We start from the raw sequence: 21,568 nt of genomic DNA, 5'->3' as shown, positions 1-21,568 counted from the left end.
TGAATATTGTCTTTCATCATCAATGGGATACTGCACAGGTACATGTTAGTAGAGAGTCAGGATTTTGACCCTGGAACGGCGATATGTTTCCAATCCAGGGTGGTGAGTGGGGAAACTTGCAGGAAATAGTGTTCCCATTTGTCTGCTACCCTTGTCCTTCTCGATGGTAAAGCTTACAGATTTGAAAGGTGCTGTCAGAGGTTACTTGGTGAGTTACTGTAGTGCATCTTGTTGGTGCTACAAAGCTACTGCATTAGTGGTGGAGAGAGTGACCAGTTTACACTTTCACCTACAAATAATACGTGAAAATAACGAGCTTTTAAGGAGCTTAATATATGTGATGCTAGAAGTCAGCAGAAATAAAATGACAGCTTTAGTGAAATCATGTAACAGTGGGATGCCCATAACTTTTGAGATAATGTATCACATGATTCATATCAGGATTCATATTTTATTCACATAAAACACACTTATTTTCCATGTTGACAGCTTTGTTCATACTTAAGTTTATACATGAAAATAAATTTATTGTTACTATTCACAGGTAAGCTAACGTATAAACTCCACCCATTTATAGAGAAGAATGATTGATACACATATATATTTATATACAGTAATGTGGAGATGAGTTCTAATGAATGACTAACCACTGGTCTGGTGCAGAGCCAGATACTTGTTTGGATTAGGCCATTTGGCTCTTTGGGTTTGTGCCAAAGGTTCAGATAGTCCCACTTATCTATTTCACTCTCATATCTCCACAACTTTTCTCCTTTGAGTACTTGTCAAACTTATCTTTGAATACTTATCTTAAGGCTGCTTTTTGATCCGTTTCCACCCTTTCAGGTAGCGCAAGCCAAATTTGAATCACTTGCTGTGCAAAACAAAAAGTCTTTCTTTCATATAGTTTCTGATTCTTTTGTCAAATACCTTAAATCTCTATGTTCTGGTTAATGAAGCTTCAGCATTGAAAATAATTTTTCCCTCCTTAAATCATCATGATCCTAAAGCCCTGTTAGCTTTATCTGTTTGAAGAGAGCAATCTAACCTCTCCAGCCTATCCACGGATCTAAAATTCTTCATTCTAGTAAATCTTTTCAAAGTCTCCTGTCCTTCGAAAAGCGTGGTCCTACATAAGATGTTAAAATATGTGCTTGATCAAAATTAGTGGTATAGCCGGATTCCAACAAAATGGAAAATCATGTCCTTTGTATTTTTAGGTAACTTATTTTAAAAACATTTGAAATTTCATATGTGAGGAGTTGTTGATTTCATGTCCTACTGACTTTTTTACCATTTAATTTCTAGGTACAGGGAATGCAGGGAAGCTTATACAGGGAACCTTAAGAACCCATGCATAATGAAATGGAAACACAATGGTTAACATTCCTGACGTATGCACTTTTGTTCAGACCCTTGTCACTGTTGTTACTTCCAATAATAAATCTTGCTAATGGGAGAAGGCAGTAGTCATTGTGTTTTCTGGTTCTATCCCACCTGTTGTATTTATACTCACCAAATCCTGATCATTCTGGTTTGGGAAAATTGGGAGTCGTTCCCAAACATTCCTCACCCTCCCTATCTCTATAACATGTCACCCATATGAGAACTCCCTCACTCTCTGGCCTCTTGGTCATCGCTGACTCCCTTCACTCAGAGGATTGTGAATCTTTGCTCAGCCTCTGAGTACATTCAAGACTGAATTCATTCCAAATACAAAAATGGTGTAACAATAGATCTAGAAATTCAGGACAGCTCATCCCTCAACACCCCATCACTGCTCTAAGTGCAGTAGTGACAGTGACCATCACTGATGGGTGGCACCATTAGTACTGGGAAGTTGTCAGTCTCTGATTGGCCAGCAGTTCCTGAGGTGTGCTTCCTGTCCTGGCAGTTAGAAGTCCCCCATGAAATGGCTAACAGCCAGCCATCCTTAGGCATGGGAGGGGGAGCCACAAAACCAAGCCGATAGATACATTTTTATGAACCAGCCATTAACCAGCAGCATTCAAATTGCTGCACTGCTTCTGGCTGCCTGGTTTCATTTGTTAACTGTTCTGAATCTTCTCTCTCCTCACATTCATTTTCCTCATCCTCTTCGTCCAGCTCCTTGTCCTCATTCTCTTCTTCGTCACTGATTTGTTCCACCAATGTGAATGTATTTTGGTTTCCAATAATCATGTTTTGCAACTTGGACCTGATTATTTCAATGTCAGACTCCACTTGGATGGCCTCTCTGTTACTTGTGCTCATTTCATTGAAACTGCCACACATGTGGGACGTAGACATCATTTCCAGGGCCTTCCCTGTTCAGAGAATAGATCAAGTTCAGTGATTAGAAGATAGCTTTCTGCAGTATCTTAACAATTATTATCCTGATTATTTACATTACAATGTATTGAAACACAATAATCTCACATGAATGTATTCAGCAGTGCATCACCAGGAAAATAAGTACTCTCTTGATTTACCCAATTAAGCCAAATTTCTGCAAAAATTGGGGGAAAACTCACCAGAGCTGAAAATGTGTTGCTGGAAAAGCACAGCAGGTCAGTCAGCATCCAAGGAGCAGGAGATTCGACGTTTCGGGCATAAGCCCTTCTTCAGGATTCCTTTTGCCCGAAACATCGAATCTCCTGCTCCTTGGATGCTGACTGACCTGCTGCGCTTTTCCAGCAACACATTTTCAGCTCTGATCTCCAGCATCTGCAGACCTCACTTTCTCCTGGAAAACTCACCAGATCTGGCAGCATCTGTGGAAAGAAATCAGAGTTAATACTTCAGCTCCAGTGACTCTTCTTCAGAACTGGAACCTCAGGTCACTGGTCCCGAAAAGTTAACTCTGCCTTCTCTCCGCAGACGTGCTGAGTTCTTCCAGCAACTTCTGCTTTCTGCTTTTGTTTCTGATTTCCAGCATCCGGAGTTCTTATGGTTTTTATTCAGCCACGTTTCTGAGTAGAGCATTTGCCAAGTGATTTATGCTCATTCAATAATGTTCATCTAATTCTAGTCTCTTTGGATATTGTTGCCTTTGGAAAACTAATAAGAAAAGATGTCAGGCCAGCTCAGTTCTTACTAATTCATTTTATATCATTCTCATTTGATTATAAATGGACTGTTGACTTAAATGAAATGGTGCTGACAGTATAGAGCTCCCGAACTCAGCTTTGAGACAAATTTTTGGACCAGTGATAGAAGGTCCTTTGTTCTAATCTCTGATTAACAGAACGAAGAAAGCAACATTCAGGCAAGGAGTGCACGTACCACATTCTGCATTCACACTGGATGCTGGGTCCGCAAAGTTCTCCAAGGCAGATAATGACGTTGACCTCAGAATGGATATGTTGTTGTTTGAGCCAAAGGTGCAATTGTTGAGACTCGAGCTGCAGATACAAATCTTGCAGATCACTGGCAGCGACTTGCATTGTCCTTCTAGGGGCAAAAGGAAAAAACTCAGATTCCAGCCCATTTTAAAAGTTTACCCAAACTAATTTTGAGCAAAATATGAATTCAGGTGAGGTACTGTGATGAGTGAAGTAACTTTACGTGCTATAACTGCACTGGGTTTTGGATGTTTCTCTGTCAAAATGTTACAAACTGAACAGGACCTTCTGTTATAGAACACAAACAGAAATTGCTGGAGAAACTCAACAGGTTTGGAGTACTTGAGGAAAGAAAGGAGAGTTAATGTTTCAAGTACAGTTACTCTTTATGAGAATTCCTCTTGATATTCCTGAATGGTAAACCTTTTTAAGCAGTATTAGGAAAATGTTTTACTTTTTATGGCAAAATCCAACATCACCTGCTCCAAAGTCAGCTATAGAGAGGATCCAGACCGTGGCATTTAACCAGAGGCCTTCTGTTTAGATTCACCAGGAGAGCCCTGGCCCTCCGATTTAAATTTGACTCTTTAAAAGTGCTGCAATTTTAAACTAAATTCCATCTCATTTTCAGTTCAACATCCATATTTGTCAGTTTCTGTCTGCAAGTGCCACAATCCAAGTAGCTGGCCTAATGCTTGATTGTACCATCAATCACCATTCACTTTAGATTTCTGACAGCCCCTTCTTTACTCTTCCTTCCATATGGGCTGTAATTGCTGCAAATCTACCGTACAGTAGGCAAGCACGTCCCTCCCATGTCTTGCCACAAATAACTATTTTGGCAAGTTAAATTCCACCAGCCCCCCACCCCCACGCCCGACTGGAGACTGTTTTTAGCAATGCAATTTTTTCCAAAACTGTGGAGATATTTGCTCCACTGGACCCAGCACCTGTGCTTCCCCATCCAGTCCCCCGACTCCTCTTCATCATTTGGCCTTTTGGAACTCTTCCCTCTCCATTTCTTCCTCCTTGTTCCTTCCCTCCACATCCCCACTCGCAAACATTTGGTCATCTAAAGCCCCTCATACTAACCAGGGAGACAGATGCATTGTGGTAATGTCACTGGACCCTTCACCCAGGTGTCCAGCCTAATGGTCTGGGGAAATGGGTTAAAATCTCACCAAGTCAGGTTGTGAAGTTTGAACTCATAAAATTATAGATGTACAGCATGGAAACAGACCCTTCGGTTCAACCCGTCCATGCCGACTAGATATCCCAACCCAATCTAGTCCCACCTGCCAGGCACCCGGCCCATATTCCTCCAAACCCTTCCTATTCATATACCCATCCAAATGCCTCTTAAATGTTGCAATTGTACCAGCCTCCACCACATCCTCTGGCAGCTCATTCCATACACGTACCACCCTTTGCATGAAAAAGTTGCCCCTTAGGTCTCTTTTATAACTCAATAAATTAAATGATGTAATACATTCAATAATTGTGAAATTAAAGAAATAGACTAAAGGTATCCAAAGCCAATTGTTTCAAAAACACATCTGGTTCGCTAATGTCTTTAAGGAAGGAAATCTGCCATCCTTACCTGGTCTCGCCTACATGTGACTCCAGACCCACAGTCATGTGATTGTCCTACTAAAGTGGGCTAGCATGCCATTCAGTTCAAGGACAATTTGGGGTGGGTAAAAAACACTGTCCTTGCCAGTGATACCTATGTCCCACAAAATACTTTTCAAAAATGGAGCTGCTTTCGATTCACCAGCAATAAAAAAATCCCAACACAATTCGGTGATGTTTTTCAGCCTCTACCTTCTTCACTTTGTCTCTCTGTCTCTCTCTCTCTCCACCTTCCATGCCAGAAAACTGGGTGGGCAGTTTAAATTCCTGTTACCTACTCACAGATCCCGATGTTAACACTCTGTTCTGAGAAAGCAGGAAGGGTTAACCATCTGGAAAAAGCTGACCATATAGGCGCCCCTGGTCCCTCCGAGCTCATTCAATAAGCTCATACACTCTCAACTCTCTGTTTTATCTCCAGAATGAAGCCTGGAACACTGACGCAGGGCGCTCCTGGTTAGGCCTCCCTCAGTGCTGCACAAGGTAACTAGATTCCAGCCCACCTTCATGCAACTGGAAAAGCCTGTCTGTGGATTGCAATTTACTTTTTCTTCTATTTCATTTATTTTTTTAAGTGCCGTGCTGAAGTAAGGTGCCTGAAGGCAACTGGATTTAAATAAGATTTTTCGTGTCTGGAACCCCGATGTCCAGTGATGACATGGTGACTGACATGTGTTTCTCTGCTCATCTGAATTACACTTTTCCTACTTTAACACACCCCTCTGATGAAATTATCTCAATAGATTCTGAGACTCAAATTGCTCAGCTTTAATTTATTTACACTAATGTGGCATCTGGAGCCTGATGTCTGCAACACAATGAATATGTTTACAATGTCTGACTAAGTAAAGAACTCACTTTGAGAAGACAGAGCTTCTCCAGGTCTTGTTGGCTCTGAAGTATGAGGCCTTGCTGCAGAGAATAAAAGCAACAAATTAAAAGCTGGCCATTCACTGTTCCTTCAATCAGCATTTGTAAAATTCCTGTGCTCATTTTAATCATTTTATCTGAGGTGCCTTCCCTAAACTCTTTAAATGTGTTTTTCCTTTCTACTTTCAAAGCCTTCGCATAATCTTTTCTTATAAATCCTGCCTCAGTCATGCTCCCCCTCATTTTCAGACCAAGGCTCAATGTCATTTTCTCTATATAATTCCATTCATGAAATGCCCAGAGACACTTCTACATTAAATTCACCCTTTAACTGGAAGTCACTATCGGTGGCAAAACATGTGCCAATCTATTTGTTCATTAATATATGCTGGTGAAAGTTTTCTGCATATGGATGTATGTCACTCCTAGGGGGTGTGACTAGACCAGGTTACAAGCTCATACATAAATAAAATGTGGATGCTGAAAATCTAAAATAAAAACAGAAATTGCTTGAGAAACTCAGCAGTCTGGCAGCACCTGTGGACAGAAAGCAGAGTGAACATTTCAAGTTCAGTCATGCTTCTTCAGCGACTCGACTCACTATCTTCAATTAGTTGTTAGTGTAGTGGTTAGTGCACGACATAATACAATATATAAAGCAGAAACTCTCAGCTTTTTGTCATGGGATTTCTGAATTGGGATGTTAAAGAAGAAGGGGACTTTGCTTTCAGCTCTCGCTTATAGTTTGCAGTATTCTGAGTCAGAAGATTATGGGTACATGAATCACTCTCGAGATGTGAGCACACAATGTAGGATGACAGTAAAAACAGAATACTTCAAGAACATACACTGACAGAGGCTCTGTGCTTCAGGTGAAGCATTAAGCAGAGGCCTGAGTGGTTAGATATAAAACACTGGTACTGATTTTTTTGAAGAGAAACTGAGGTCTCTGAGCGATATTTACCCCTCTAATAAAAATCTGAAAAAAACCAATGAACTATTCATTAGCAGATTGCTGTTTGCAGGACCTAGCTATGTGCCACTTTTTCTAAGTTATTGCAGTCATTACTAAAGCAATGCATCAGCTATAAGTCACTTTAAGATGCTTGGTGGACATGGAAACTAAAGATAAATCATTTCCACTAGTTAAACATTCTAGAACTGAGGGGCAGAGTCTAGAAGTTAGTGCCACACCATTCAGGAGAGATGTTAGGAAGCATTTCTACACACAAAGGGTGGGAGATGTTTGGAACTCTCTTCCACAAACGGCAGTGGATGCAGGCAGCAGAATTGATCTCAAGGATTTGATCCCAGCAATGCAATTCTTGTTCCCAATGAGGAGAACAGGGCTCTGATAGAGAAACGATGGGAGACTGACCAAGCACTCCCACTTCTCCAGGCCCACAAGCAGTTTCTCCCTGAAGCTGTCCCAGTGGATTCTCCAATTGGCTTCTATAATATCTCTTAGGAGGAGTTTTCTGTGCTACCTTCAGAAAACTCTGGACTGAGTGTTGGAGTGGATTTGACTCAGGTCTCAGATATTTAAATCTTACCATTTCTCCCCAACCTAAGCCATTTGTTTTTGGGGTTCATCATTCAGCTCTTCGTCTTCTACTTCATTGAACCAATGTTCCAATAACAATCCCTACGTGAAGCAGCTAACTGTCTTTCTCTTTTTCCCAGGGAAGAACTTTATTCTGATACTTTATCTATCATTGAGCCTGACAATTAATGGAAATATTAGATTTCTCATTGGCCTTTTCAGCAACTTATTCAAGCTCATTAAGGACAATGTAATGCCAATTCTGTTATTACCTTGAGACCTCAGTAGATATTCATTTGAAGGAGAAATCCTCTGAAATGAAGGAGCTGGTAAACTGTGACCCGTAAAATTAACTGCACAAAACCAGAAGAGAAAGGTCAGACAAACTCAGAACTAATATTTCACTGTAATCAAAGCAAGTACATTTCTTCCAATTTAAAATAATTGAAAGCAATATCAGAATTGTGAAATTGGATTATACTTTTTCATCATTGAAATCTCATAGCAATAACAATTTGATTTAGAAAGGTAGTAAAAATGTTTGAAGTGCACATTTGGAACATTTTCAAATAAAATTTGGATCTCAGCCATGTGCTGTTCATGCCCACTGGAACAAGGCATGAGATATCAGTACTTGGTTCAATCGCGTGCAAGTTATTAATATAGTACTAGCAGACGGAAGAAATTATCTGATTGGGTGAGTTGCCACTTTGCATTATATCATTTGCATCTGATGTTAGTTACATTTTCCATTTAATGTTTAAGATTTTAAATTATTTTGCATGATGGATTACTGAAAATGTGAGTGAGAGAAACCAAAGTTAAAAATCACATAACACCAGGTTATAGTCCAACAGGTTTAATGGGAAGCACTAGCTTTCGGAGTGCTGCTCTTTCATTGGATAGTTGTGGAGTATAAGATTGTAGGACACAGAATTTATAGCAAAAGTTTACAGTGAGATGTAACTGAAATGATATATTGAAAAATACTTCGATTGTTAAGTCTCTCATTTATTAGAATGGCCATGTTACTTCTTTCATATTTCGTATTGGGTATTAGCTGACACCAATTATTAAAGTTCACTTGAGAATGTAACTTTTAAAAAATGTTTTGTCATCGACATATGAAAGAAGTGAACTATCATGGTCATTCTAACAGATGAGAGACTTAACAAGCAATCAAGGTATTTTTCAATATATCATTTCAGTTACACCTCACTGTAAACTTTTGCTATAAATTCTGTGTCCTCCAATCTTATACTCCACAACCACCTGATAAAGGAGCAGCGCTCCGAAAGCTAGTGCTTCCAATTAAACCTGTCGGGCTATAACTTGGTGTTGTATGATTTTTAACTTTGTACACCCCAGTCCAACACCAGCATCTCCAGATTGAGAGAAACCAAGCACCTCTGACCTGCTTGAAGAGAAGTTTCTCCTAGTTACATTGACAGCACAGACATCACAGAGAATGGGGGTATTTCAAGCCAAGTCAAATACAGCATCAGAAATAAAGAGGTGGAAAGAAAGACTGAGATAAGAGAGAGAAAGAGGACAATGGTATTTAAAAGTTTTACATTTTTAAATCTTCTACAATTAAAACCTGAAGGATTCACCTTTAGGATAGCAATTCCACTACCACAGAGTTCAGCCAGTCGTGATTGAAATTAACATGTCATTAAAAACATACTTAGACTGAAAAGAACAAGACTTAACTTGATGTGGAAAGTTTAGTTTGCATTTGAATCCAAAGTACAGCACACATACACTGCTCATCTGTTTCAGTGTTGTGCTAGGTGCTGAGATGTAGGTGTTATATAAGTCAAATTGTTCAGCAGCTTTTCAATAACTGAGCGTCATCTGCCCCTCAGCTCAAGGTGTACAATTTGTACATAAATAACAACGTCATTAGCCTTTCCTTTGCTTTGTCAACAAATTATATGCATTATATTAAACACAGCTCTATAACCAAATCACTGCCACTCATCGTATAATGCTGAGCACACTGCTGTTAAAAGCTACACTGTCAAAAACTGTGATGCCTAGTTAGCAAAAGAACTTGGAGCAACGTTAACCTATCATTATTTCCATAGGACAGTCCTCCGGCATGTAGTGTTAGGTATAGGGGAATGGGTCTGGGTGGGTTACGCTTCGGCGGGTCAGTGTGGACTTGCTGGGCCGAAGGGCCTGTTTCCACACTGTAAGTAATCTAATCTAATATTAATTTTTATTAGTTCCATAGGACAGTCCTCCGGCATGCCTGAGGCATACTCCACAACAAATAGTAGCTAAATGGGGAACTGCAATTTCTCCATCTATCGAGTCTAAAATATATTATCTGAGAGCGTGCTGGAGGCAGATTCAATCGAGGCACCCAAAAGGGAATTGGGTGAGTACCTGAAAATGTAAAGGTAGGAAAAAGTAGTGGAGTGGCACTACATTAACTGTTTGGCAGAGGGTCAACACAGGCATGTTGGTTCAAATGGCACCATTCTGTGCTGCAATGATCTTATGACTTTATTCCATTTACATTCAGAATTTTCCACTTCTCATTTCAGCAAGGGGACTTAAGCAATCTTGAAAGGTGATGAAATAAAGGAACAAATCCTAATTGCTGAATAAAGAACATCACAGTAAACACAGTCAAACTGCATTAAGTAATCTGAAACCAGTGGCGACAATCACCATTTCGTTAAGGGGTTTCCAACATTTCCTGTGGTTATATGAAACATCATAGCTCACTCCAAACATATTCTACAATTGAGAGGAACTTGATCATTTGGACTGGAATTATCTTTCAATTCGCACCACCATTACTACATTTATTAACATTTGTCAGTAAATAACCAAAAGGACTTAAGAATCAGAGAAGTCACGAGAAATAAATAAGATCACAGATGATTTCTTAACTTTTATATCAAGTTAAATATATGTCCAACATTGGTGTTTGTTAGCTGGCCAAATCTATGTCACTACCACAAACAAAACATTATAATTAATTCCTTGCCTTCCATCTTGTTGTCAAGATGGTGGTGGAGCAGCAACACCGTATGTGGGCTCCTGCCCAGAGCTCACCTACTCCAAACACTTTTACTTTCTTTCTTTTCTTTCACAACTTGTTTTTCTTACTTTGATATAGCGGGGCCGGTGTATGACTGGGGTGGACAACATTAAACATCACACAACATCAGGTTATCGTCCAACAGGTTTATTTGGAAGCACTAGCTTTTGGAGCGCTGCTCCATCATTAGCGACCTGATGAAGAAGCAGCACTCCAAAATCTAGTGCTGCCAAATAAACCTGATGGACCCTAACCTGGTGTCGTGTGATTTTTAAAACTTTTTCTCACTTTTATCTACTTACCTCCTGTGGAGAGATTGGCAGCTCCATGGTGTCCAGCGCGCCTGAGGCAAGGTTTCTTCACAGAGAAGGGAGACAGCTTTGGGGCAGCGCAGAGGAGGTGGGGGGGGAGGGGGGGCGGGAGCAGGGGGGTACAGTGAGAGATCGTGGGATAAGGCTAGAGAGCGAGCCCAATGTGGAGGAGATCAAGCCCAGAGAGGGGGACAGTGAGAGACCCTGAGGAAGGGCTAGAGAGTGAACCCAATGCGGAGGAGAGTGAGCCTGAGGTCTCCCTGCATCTGCAGCAGCGTCAAGTGGGGAGGACATTGTACCCTTGTGGGGAGTGTGAGCCCAGCATGGGTAAGCACTTAAGAAGGGACTATCATGTTGAACTTTTAACTTTATATCTTTATTTTTGTACATTATACTGAAAATGACATTAATGTTGAATTATTGTCTTTATTTCCTTATCTTCCTACTTTGTACCTAAGATTTTGTTCCTAGGTACCTTTATACCTAAGGCACTGGGAGTGGTGAGATTTTACACTTCTCACTGTATTCCTGTATCCCTGTGCAATTAAGCTGAAAATGTGTTGCTGGTTAAAGCACAGCAGGTTAGGCAGCATCCAAGGAACAGGAAATTCGATGTTTTGGGCCAGAGCCCTTCATCAAAACCTAATTCTGATTCTAATTTTAATTCTAAACAGTATTAGATGTACCAGTCACAGGTAGATAGGATAGTGAAGGATGTGTTAGATAAGCTTGCCTTTATTGGTCAATGCTTTGAGTACAGGAATTGGGAGGTCATGTTGCGACTGTACAGGACATTGGTGATGCCACTTTTGGAATACTGTGTTCAATTCAGGATGTTGTGAAACTTGAAAGGGTTCAGAAAAGATTTATAAGGGTGTTGCCAGTTTTGGAGGTTTTCATCTGTAGGGAGAGGCTGAATAGGCTGCGGCATTTTCCCTAAAGTGTTGGAGGCTAAGGCTTATAGAGGTTTATGAAATTGTGAGGGGCACGGTTAGGATGAATAGCCAAGGTCTTTTCCCTGGAGTAAGGCAGTCCAGAATTAGAGGGCATAGGGCTAAAGTGAGAGGGAAAAGATCTAAAAGGGGCACCTTTTCAATGCAGAAAGTGGTGCGTGTCTGGAATAAGCTGCCAGAGGAAGTGATGGAGGTTGGTACAATTACAACATTTAAAAAGCATCTGGATGGGTATATGAATAGGAGGGATTTGGAAGGGTATGAGCTAAATGCTAGCAAATGGGACGAGACTAATTTAGGATATCTGGTCGGCATGAAGGAGTTGGACTGAAGTGTCTGTTTACATTAGCCAGTTCTGTATCCAAATGGATAGTTCTCCATGTATTCCATGATATCTAATTTTGCTAACCAGTCTACTATGAGGAGCCTTGTTGAACATCTGACTGAAGTCCATATAGATCACATCCACCACTCTGCCCTCATCAATCTTCTTTGTTACTTCTACAAAAAAACTCAAATCATGTTCATGAGACATGATTTCCCATGCACAAAGCCATACTGACTATCCCTAATCAGTCCTTGCCTTTCCAAATACTTGTAAATCCTGTCTCTCAGGATTCCCTCCAACAACTTGCCCACCACCAATGGCAGGCTGGTGTTTTGCAATAACTTGCTCACTGATGCCCAGGTTGGGTTCTGCCATGGTCACTCAACTCCTGCCCTCATTACAGCCTTGGATCAATGAACAAAACCTGTTCTAAAAAACTGGTGTCAGCAAAGACTGTGCCTGAAAGGTAGCAAAATGTAATAAAAACAGAAAATGCTGGAAGCACTGAGCAGGTCTGGAAACATCAGTGGAAGGAGAAACAAAATGATTATTGGTTCGACAAAATGATCCACTGGTCAATGGCTTTTAATGAGAACAACATTTACCTTGTGTTCCAAATATCTGGTTGCTCAGATGTGGATCGCACATTGCAAGCGCTTGAAAGAAGATACCACAGGCTTTCTTCCCCTTTCGGATGACTGCAGAAAGTAGTTCACATGCCTTTGTAAGGATATCAGACTTGGACATGATGACATTAAGCTCATATTGACTGAGAACCTGGCTGCTGTACAGGAAACATGTCACCTGCTCAACTAAAGCTGGGCCCATTGATGTACTGAGTGTGTAATAATGTCTCCGCAGGTCTATTGATCACAAATAGAAAGTACAGTCATTAACTTATTATTCATTATACACAAAAACTAAATTCTATCATTTTGAACAACAACTTGCATCAATATAAGTTTAGGCAGCATCTAACGAGCAGCGAAATCGACGTTTCGGGCAAAAGCCCTTCCTGATGAAGGGCTTTTGCCCGAAATGTCGATTTCGCTGCTCGTTGGATGCTGCCTGAACTGCCGTGCTCTTCCAGCACCACTGATCCAGAATCTGGTTTCCAGCATCTGCAGTCATTAATTTTACCTTGCATCAATATAAGCACACTTAGTCAATTAAATCACTTCACAAGAAATACCTATTGGACTCCAATGTACATTCGGACTGATTATGAAAATCTTGTCAGAGTTGGAGGGCTTAACGAACCTCTTCAAAAGAGGAAAGGGAGCAAGGCAGAGATGTCCGAGACAGGGAGTGACCCCAAGTGGAGTTTTGTGCTGAGATTTAGCTGCCACAGACTACCAAACCTCCCTCACCCCTCCATTGCTGGCCCCACCCCTACATCCCTGCCTCCCCACTCCCCTTCATCCCTGTTCTACCAATCAGCTCTCCATTCCTGCCTCCCCCCTCATCCCTATCCTACCCTCTCCATCACTATCTTAACCTTCCACTCCAACCCTGCGACCCCCACCTCTCCATCTCTGCCCTACCCCTCCCCAACCCCACAGTGGGAATATGTTGGGGAGAGGGACTAGCGTCAGGCCCCAACAGCCGAAGCTCCAGCTATGATAAGGTCATAAGACATTGGTGCAGGAGAAGGCCATTTGGCCCTTCGAGCCTGTCAGTGTCATTATGGATGCCCTTAAGCCAGCACTTTACTTCCCCTGTATCCTTTGGAGCCTCCCTGCGAGACTCAGCCTCTGTCTGTCTCCACCTTCAATAAATTCAGCGATGGAGCATCCAAAGCTCTCTGATGAAGGGATGAAGGAATAAAAAAAAAACAAAGTCCACTTTGTAACTTATTCTCGAAAGGAGCAGAGTGCATTTGAATCGGTAACAAGCAGCAATGTGATTTTTCAGCCCACTGCTACTCCTACGGTCTGCAATGACAGGCAACATTTTACTGCAGAGATTCACAAGGGTAGAACTCTCCAGCTATGACCGCCACATGCCTGGATAGAAAACCCGGAGGTAATTAAGCCCTCTCTTTCCCCCACCTTGTAAAAACAAGCTCCAGAAAGATGCCTCAGACTATCACCGTCTGACCACCGTTTCCCCTCCCTCTGGGGAAATAGATACTTCACTGATTCTGTTGACAAAGCAAAATTACTGAATTCATGAAATGGGATTGTCAACACTCCCCCCTTCACTCATTCCCTGTCAGGGGCTGCTTTCCCCATTAGCCATTGCCAATGGAATGAGCTCTCTTACCCTGTGATGCCACCGTAGCCGACAAGCCGTGGTGCCAGCTGTCGGGGCGGTATGTGTGTGTCCTCCCCGGCCTCTGCTGAAGCAGTTTTAACTGCTGCCCTCACGCCCAGGAGTTCCCCAGTCTCTTCCTCCCCACGCCATGCGGCAGCGGCGCAGGGAATCCCCGGTCATATTCCAGCCTTTCCCATCCAGAGCGTTGGTCCAAAGGTTGCTCCCCCCTCCTCAGGGCTCTCTGCTTCCAGTGCTTTGCAACAGGTTTGTTACAAAAAGAAACATTGTTTTTCCTTCAAAGAAAAAACGCAATCTGTCAATCACATCCTGTTCCCACTCCGGGTCATGAGCCAGTTGCAGCCCCTCTCATCTCTGCTGTTCAAACCCAGCCCCTTCAATTTGACCATTCTCGCTCAATCCTAGCTGCCTGCTTGCATTCTGCCCTCTATGAACCAGAGTTGAACTGTCGGATTATGAATCTTTGCATGCATAGTGTGATGTACTGTACAACCAGGGCTGGAAGAGTGTACCACAAGTCAATGGAATGCAACACGAAAGAAAAATACTTCTTCCACTTCCAACATTACCAATTAACAACCTTATTTATGTCAGAGCTATCGAGAGGGTTTCTTAAAAAAAAGCATAATTGGTTTATTATCAGAACAAGGAGAAAGTGAGGTCTGCAGATGCTGGAGGTCAGAGCTGAAAATGTGCTGCTGGAAAAGCACAGCAGGTCAGGCAGCATCCAAGGAACAGGAAATTCGACGTTTCGGGCATAAGCCCTTCATCAGGACTTATGCGCGAAACGTCGAATTTCCTGTTCCTTGGATGCTGCCTGACCTGATGTGCTTTTCCAGCAACACATTTTCAGCTTATTATCTGAACAAAACTTATTCAATGAAGACACAATAACTACTGAGTCAGGCAGGTAGAAGCATAAATGTTTATTCCTCTAATTTTTTTGCTATTCATTCAAGCCATGTGGGTGTTGTTGGCTGGGTCAGCATTTATGGCCCATCTCTACCTCGATGCCCTGGAGAAGGTGGTGGTGAGCAGTGTTGTTGAACTGCTGCTGTGCTGTAGGTAGACCCACAATGCCACTAAAAGATGGACCTTCAGGATTTCGACTCAGTGACACTGAAAGAACAGTGATGGATTTCCAAGTCTGGAAGGAAAGTTGCTTGCAGATGATGTTCCCAAATATCTGCTGCCCTTGTTTTTCTAGATGGTAGTGGTCATTATCCTATATTGGACAGTTACTAGGCTCCAATCAGAATTTAAGAACATACAAATTCATTGTTTGTTGTAACCCAACAGGAAGGCTTTACTCTCTGTAAGAAACCAAAACAAGACAACGAACCTGGCTATTGACTCAGAAGTGCTCATATGACTCACCTCTTAAAGGGACAATGCCTTAACATATCATACCCCAACTATAATACAGAGCAGTCCTGAAGGTATTGAATTTATGCAATACATCTTGTAGATACTGTTGCTACTGAGCATCAGTGGTGGATGGAGTGGACGTTGTGGATGTGATGCCAATCAAGTGAGTTGCTTTGTCCTGGACGGTGCTAAGTTTCTTGAGGTGTTGCTGGAATTAAACTCATCCAGACAACTGGAAAGTATTCATATTCCTAACCTGTGCCTTGTTGACGTGGCAGTGGGAGTCCGGAAGTGAGTTAATCACTGAAGTATTCCTAACCTCTGCTCTGTTATCCACTGTATTAATATGGTAAATCCAGTTCAGTTTCTAGTTAAGGGTAACCCCTAAGGATTTTGATAGTGTGGGATTCAATAATGGTAATACCATTGAATGTCAAGGATTAGATTCTCTTTTGTCGGAGATGATCATTAGCTGGCATTTGTGTGATGCAAATGTCACATAGACTGCTTCAATACCAGTACCACATGTATCATATGAATGCTGCTGAACATGATGCAATCATTAGCAACTATCCCCAGTTCTGACCTTATATTGGAGGGAAAGTCTTAGATGAAGCAGGTAAAGATGGTTGGGTCCAGAAAACCACTCTGAGGAACTTAAGGACTCTTGGTGCTGCAGTTGTAATGTTCCTACTTCTCAGTCAGGTTTAAGTCCCAGCTGCCCCTGACGTGTGTAATAACATCACCGAACAGGTTCATCAGAGAAGATCCTGGATGAAAAGCTGATTCCCAACATAAACAACTATGCGCCAGATATGGCTGTAAGCAGCAGAGAATTCTCCCGATTCCCTTTGACAGTATAGTACTTGCGCTCAGGCTCCTTGATGTGTCACTCAGTCAAATGTGTCCTTGATGTAAAGGTCAGTCACCGTCACTCTCGTCTCAAACCTTTTGTCCATGTTTAAACCAAGGCTGTGATGAGCTGAATGGCTCTGGCAGAACCCAAACTGGACATCATTGAGCAGGTTATTGCTGAGTAGGCGTGGCTTGATTGCACTGCTGATGACACCTTCCATCACTTTACTGCGATCAAGAGTAGAGTGATGGGAGCAATAATTGGGTTGAATTTATCCTGCTTTCTGTGTACAGGATTTACCTGGACTATTTTCTACATTGTTGGATAAATACCAGTGTTGTAGCTGTACTGGATCAGCTTGGTTAAGGGTGCTGTGAATTCTGGAGCCCATGGCTTCAGTAGTATTGTCAGAATGTTGTCAAGGCCCATACCCTTTGCATATCTGGTGCCTTCAGCCATTTCTTGATATCATGAGATTGAATCAAAGTGACTGAGGTTTGGCACCGTGGTGGCAGGATTTCCAGAGAAGGTTGGAACCCAGCACTGAACCCAGCACTTCTAGCTGAAGATTGTTGCAAGTGCTTCAACAGTTCTCAGGAAAAGAGAAAATCAAAAATCTCTGCAGAGATTAGCTTTCCAATAAAAAAGTAACCCTTTGGCCAATGGGTTATTCTTGACACAATTCTGATCCACTTAACAATTCCGTATTTCAGCATGTAAATGCTATGTTTCGGAGCACAACAGCATTTTTCAATGCAATGCTGCTGTTCACGCTTAATCACTTTGTGCCATCTTGAAGTGCTTGCAGCATCTCTGCTCAATAGGGAGACTAAGAAGAAATATGCAGGTTATGCAGAGGGGCACCTTGCTTACCAGTCTGAGTCTGTGACTCAGAGTTGAGGGCAACCTATGTGTCCCTTCATATACCTGCAACTTGTAAATGTGAAAATCATTGTGACTGTGGAGTGGATGAAGTAAATGTTTCTTTTTTCCATCTGAGCACACAAGTTCTACTTGTGAGCAATGTGAGACCCCTCGAGTGGCAATTGGAATAATCAGAAGCTTTTACTGGGCAGGTTGAAGTCATCTTTAATCACAATAATCATATCTCACTAATGCATTGTACAGTTGCAGCAACACACTCCAACGTTTTTACTCTATTCCTTTAGCAACAAATGCCAAAATTCCAGTTGCCTTCCTTGAAATGGGAATGAATTGCTGAGTTGCAGATGGAAACATATTCCTTACTGTCCATTATTACAAAAAACTTAAAGAGATTGTCATCATGCATGATGATCCTCAAGCCCACCTTTGTATTATCTGTTACTATTGTCAGTTTCTCAAGAACAGTTTCTCAATTTCCAGAGCATGTTGAAACTTAATTTAACTCCTTTACTTTCTTATTATTAGGTCAAAACTTCAGAGGGCCCTTAGTTAGATATCTACTAATTAATAAAGGGAGAAAACCTTAACTTACCAAAATATCTAGATGTAATTTTGTGAAAGTTTGAGACTTTATATTCATATTTTATTCAGTACTTGCAAAAAAAAAGTGGCAGAAATTTATTTGTTCATTTCCTTCAGCAAATAAGTTAAATATTTGCTCTACATTCATTATTCAGAAAGATCTTAAGAGTAAAACTCGAGACAATCTTTGTTCCAAAACTTCTCTAGTTTATTGTTCAATGCTTTTTTCAAGTCAACAGTAACACTTTACCTCAAAAAATTCAATACGGAAAAAAAATTGAGATTATTTTTCCACAGCTATGAATGTATTGGGTAAGAAACTCTCTGAAACTTGTTTTCTCTGTGTAGGTTATTCAGTGATTCACAGTAAAAGTGAAGCAATGCTGTTGTCTGTATTTCAGAATAATTGGATTACCATATGGTAAGAGTGAATGAAACTTAGGGTGAATTAGGTAACATGCTACACAATGAAACACACTGCACTCAGCATCGACCTACGATTCCTATGAGTCATTCCTGTTTCAATGTGTGATTTTTTTTTCATGTTGGAAGTATTTTGGGGAAATGCTTGCAGAGTTCTGGAAAGACAGCAACAGTTTCACTTCTTAATAGGTGAAAGTTTTTTAGTTTCTATCCTTATATTATTTCAGCTTACTCTGAAACACTCTGTTGAATGTAATGCAGCCAGTCATGGTAGTTGCACTTAATGTCAGCCCTTCAGAGCAGCTGCAAAACCTCAAGTAAAAGCAAAATATTGGGACTCCAAAGATCTGAAACACAAATACAAAGTGCGGGAGAAACTCAGCAGGTCTGGCAGAATTTGTGGAGAGAGAAACAGAGTTAATGTTTCTAATACGGAGTGGTTCTGAGGAAATTCTGACATGCATCAGAGGTTGATTAGCTCAGTTAGCTAATTGATGACTGGTTTGCAATCCAGTGAGATGCCAGCAGCATGGATTCAGTTCCTGTTACCAGCTGAAGTTACCGTGACACCTTCTGAACCTCTCCCCTCCCCTGAGGTGTGGTGAGCTCACATTAAGTCACATCAGTAGGACCATAGTGACATCACCTTGAACCAAGTATCCCCAGCCTTGTTTGTCCTGTCCAAGTGCATCATCTCACAGTCACTGGATTGAACTCTATTTGCCCCTGAACAGTACATCTGACCAGCCCATCTATATCCTCCTGTTATCAAATGTCATTCACTGTACCAATGTTCATATCATCCATGAACTTATTGATCAACCCTCTTGTATTGATGTCTTAATTGGTCATATATATTACAACCAGCAAGTGCCCTCAACACTAATCCTTGTGAAACCCCACCAGAAACAGGTTCCCTGTCATAAAAACACCCTTTGACCATCACTCTCTGGTCCCTGCCTCTCAGCCAGTTCTGGATCCAATGACCTAAATTTCCTTGGCTCCAACCCCTTCAAGTGGTCTTGGGCCAGGGTCTCTTACCCTTTCTTTGACGGTCTCCTTGAAGTGTTTCCTTTTGCCCTCCTGAGGGTGCCTTGCTGTGCCAAAGCTCCAAGTAGAGCACTTGTTTCTGGATTATAATGCCAGACTTGTGGATGATTTGGCCTGCCCAGAGGGACTGCTTTAGTAAGTCAGTAATTCAATGCTGAGGATGTGGCCTGAGAGAGAGCATTAACATTGGAATGCCTGTCCTGCCAATGGACTTGCAGGATCTTGCAGAGGCAGCAGTGGTCCTCCTTCTCCAGGTATCTACTGTATATGGTCCACATCTCAGGCGTGCAAGAGGATGCATATCACTGCTGCTCTCTAAACCATAAGTTTAGTGCCTGGTTTGAACTCCAAGTCTTCAAGCATTCACTTTCTCAGGCAATCAAACACTTCCCTGGGTCAATGAGGATAGTGTTGAATCTCATCGATGCTTGCCCTTAACAGCAGAATCCCAAGATATGGAAAGTGGTAATGTTGTCAAAGGGCTTGATTTGGGCTTTGAAAGTGGGGATGGGCCAGGGTTGGGAAGTGGCAGAGACAGACTGGAAGTTGCATTTTTCTGACAAATGTTTAGTGTAAGGCCAATATTCTCTCGTGATGTGATAGGTTGTTGTTAGATTACTTACAGTGTGGATACAGGCCCTTCGGCCCAACAAGTCCGAAGCGCAACCCACCCATACCCTACATTTACCCCTTACCTAACACTACAGGCAATTTAGCATGGCCAATTCACCTAACCTGCATATTTTTGGACTGTGGGAGGAAACCGGAGCACCCATAGGAAACCCACACAGACACAGGGAGAATGTGCAAACTCCACAGAGTCAGTCACCTGAGGCGGGAATTGAACCCAGGTCTGAAGGTGTTCAATTAGTTTCAGTCAGATTGTAAAAGTGGCAACCACAGAGGTATGGAGGCTAGCTAAAAGGATAGGAGCTGCTCTATTAGCAAAATAGAGTTGGCTCTGTGTTAAATACAGGCAATGTCTATGTAAAAACTGTGGGAAAACAGCAGACAATGTTAGACACCCGGACAGAGAACTGTGGAAATTGTAATATGTATGTTGTGATATTTTACATAAAAATTGAAAGTTTCTGTAATCTACCCGAGTTTATGATAGTGGTGATTTGGAGGTGGCAGAGTTGGACTGGGGTGTACAAAGTTAAAAATCACACCACACTAAACTATAGTCCAACAGGTTTATTTGGAAGCACCGGCTTTTGGAGCGCTGTTCCTTCATCAGGTGGTTGTGGAGTATAAGATCATAGGACACAGAATTTATAGCAAACAGTTACAGTGTGATGAAACTGAAATGATATATTGAAAAATACTGGGATTGTTTGTTAAGTCTCTCTTCTTTTAGAATGGGTATGTTGGTTTCAGTTCTTTCATATGTAAATCCCAGAACTTTCTGAAAGTGACATTCTCAAGAGTATTTTAACAATAGGTGCCATGTTGGCCCAGATAATGCACTGAAGGTGTGAGGTGCCCTGTGTGAGGCTGTCTGTGGCCCAGTGTTCAGACTGATTCTAAACTAAAAAAGGGATTTACAGAATCTTACATGGATTCATGCAGATTTGAGTAAAATAAAATGAAATGGTGTAATTAAAAATTCACCCCATAAACTTATATGTGGTTGTGTGCATGTGTGTGTGTGTGTGTGTGTGTGTGGAGGAGGGAGGGGGTTATGAGTGTCTGTGAGAGAGTATGTGTATATGTGTAAGCGTGAGTGTAAAGGGGTGTAAGTCTGTGAGAGGGTGTGTGTGTGAGTGTGGGAGCGTATAAGTTTGTGTTACACTTTGTGGGCAGCATGGTGGCTCAGCGATTAGCACTGCTGCTTACAGCACCAGAGATTCAGGTTTGATTCCAGCCTCAGGCAACTGATTTTGCACATTCTCCACATGTCTGCATTGGTTTCCTCTGCGTGTTCCAGTTTCCTCTCGTAGTCCAAAGATGTGCAAGTTAGGTGAATTGGCCATGCTAAATTGCCCATAGTGTTCAGGGATGTGTAGGTTAGATGCATAAGTCAGGGGAAATGTAAACGAATAGAATAGGAATGGGTCTGGGTGGGATATTGTTTGGAGAGTCGGTGTGGACTTGTTGGGCCTAATGGCCTGT

The 21,568-nt window shown here is 41.8% G+C and overlaps 1 protein-coding gene across 1 annotated transcript in view; it reads right to left on the bottom strand.

The window, feature by feature from the left end:
* Nucleotides 1-3,368: 3,368 nt before the first annotated feature.
* Nucleotides 3,369-21,568, bottom strand: part of prelid3a (PRELI domain containing 3A) — a 60,509-nt gene continuing 42,309 nt past the window's right edge. Inside the window, exon 6 of the mRNA XM_060824495.1 lies at nt 3,369-3,429. Coding sequence (XP_060680478.1) covers nt 3,403-3,429 — 27 coding nt within the window. The 3' untranslated portion in view covers nt 3,369-3,402. The remainder of the gene's footprint in view (nt 3,430-21,568) is intronic.

Source organism: Hemiscyllium ocellatum, chromosome 4, assembly GCF_020745735.1.
Source record: "Hemiscyllium ocellatum isolate sHemOce1 chromosome 4, sHemOce1.pat.X.cur, whole genome shotgun sequence".
NCBI lineage: Eukaryota > Metazoa > Chordata > Chondrichthyes > Orectolobiformes > Hemiscylliidae > Hemiscyllium > Hemiscyllium ocellatum.
The sequence above is the reverse complement of the archived record's forward strand: the minus strand, read 5'-3'. Positions and strand labels throughout refer to the sequence as shown.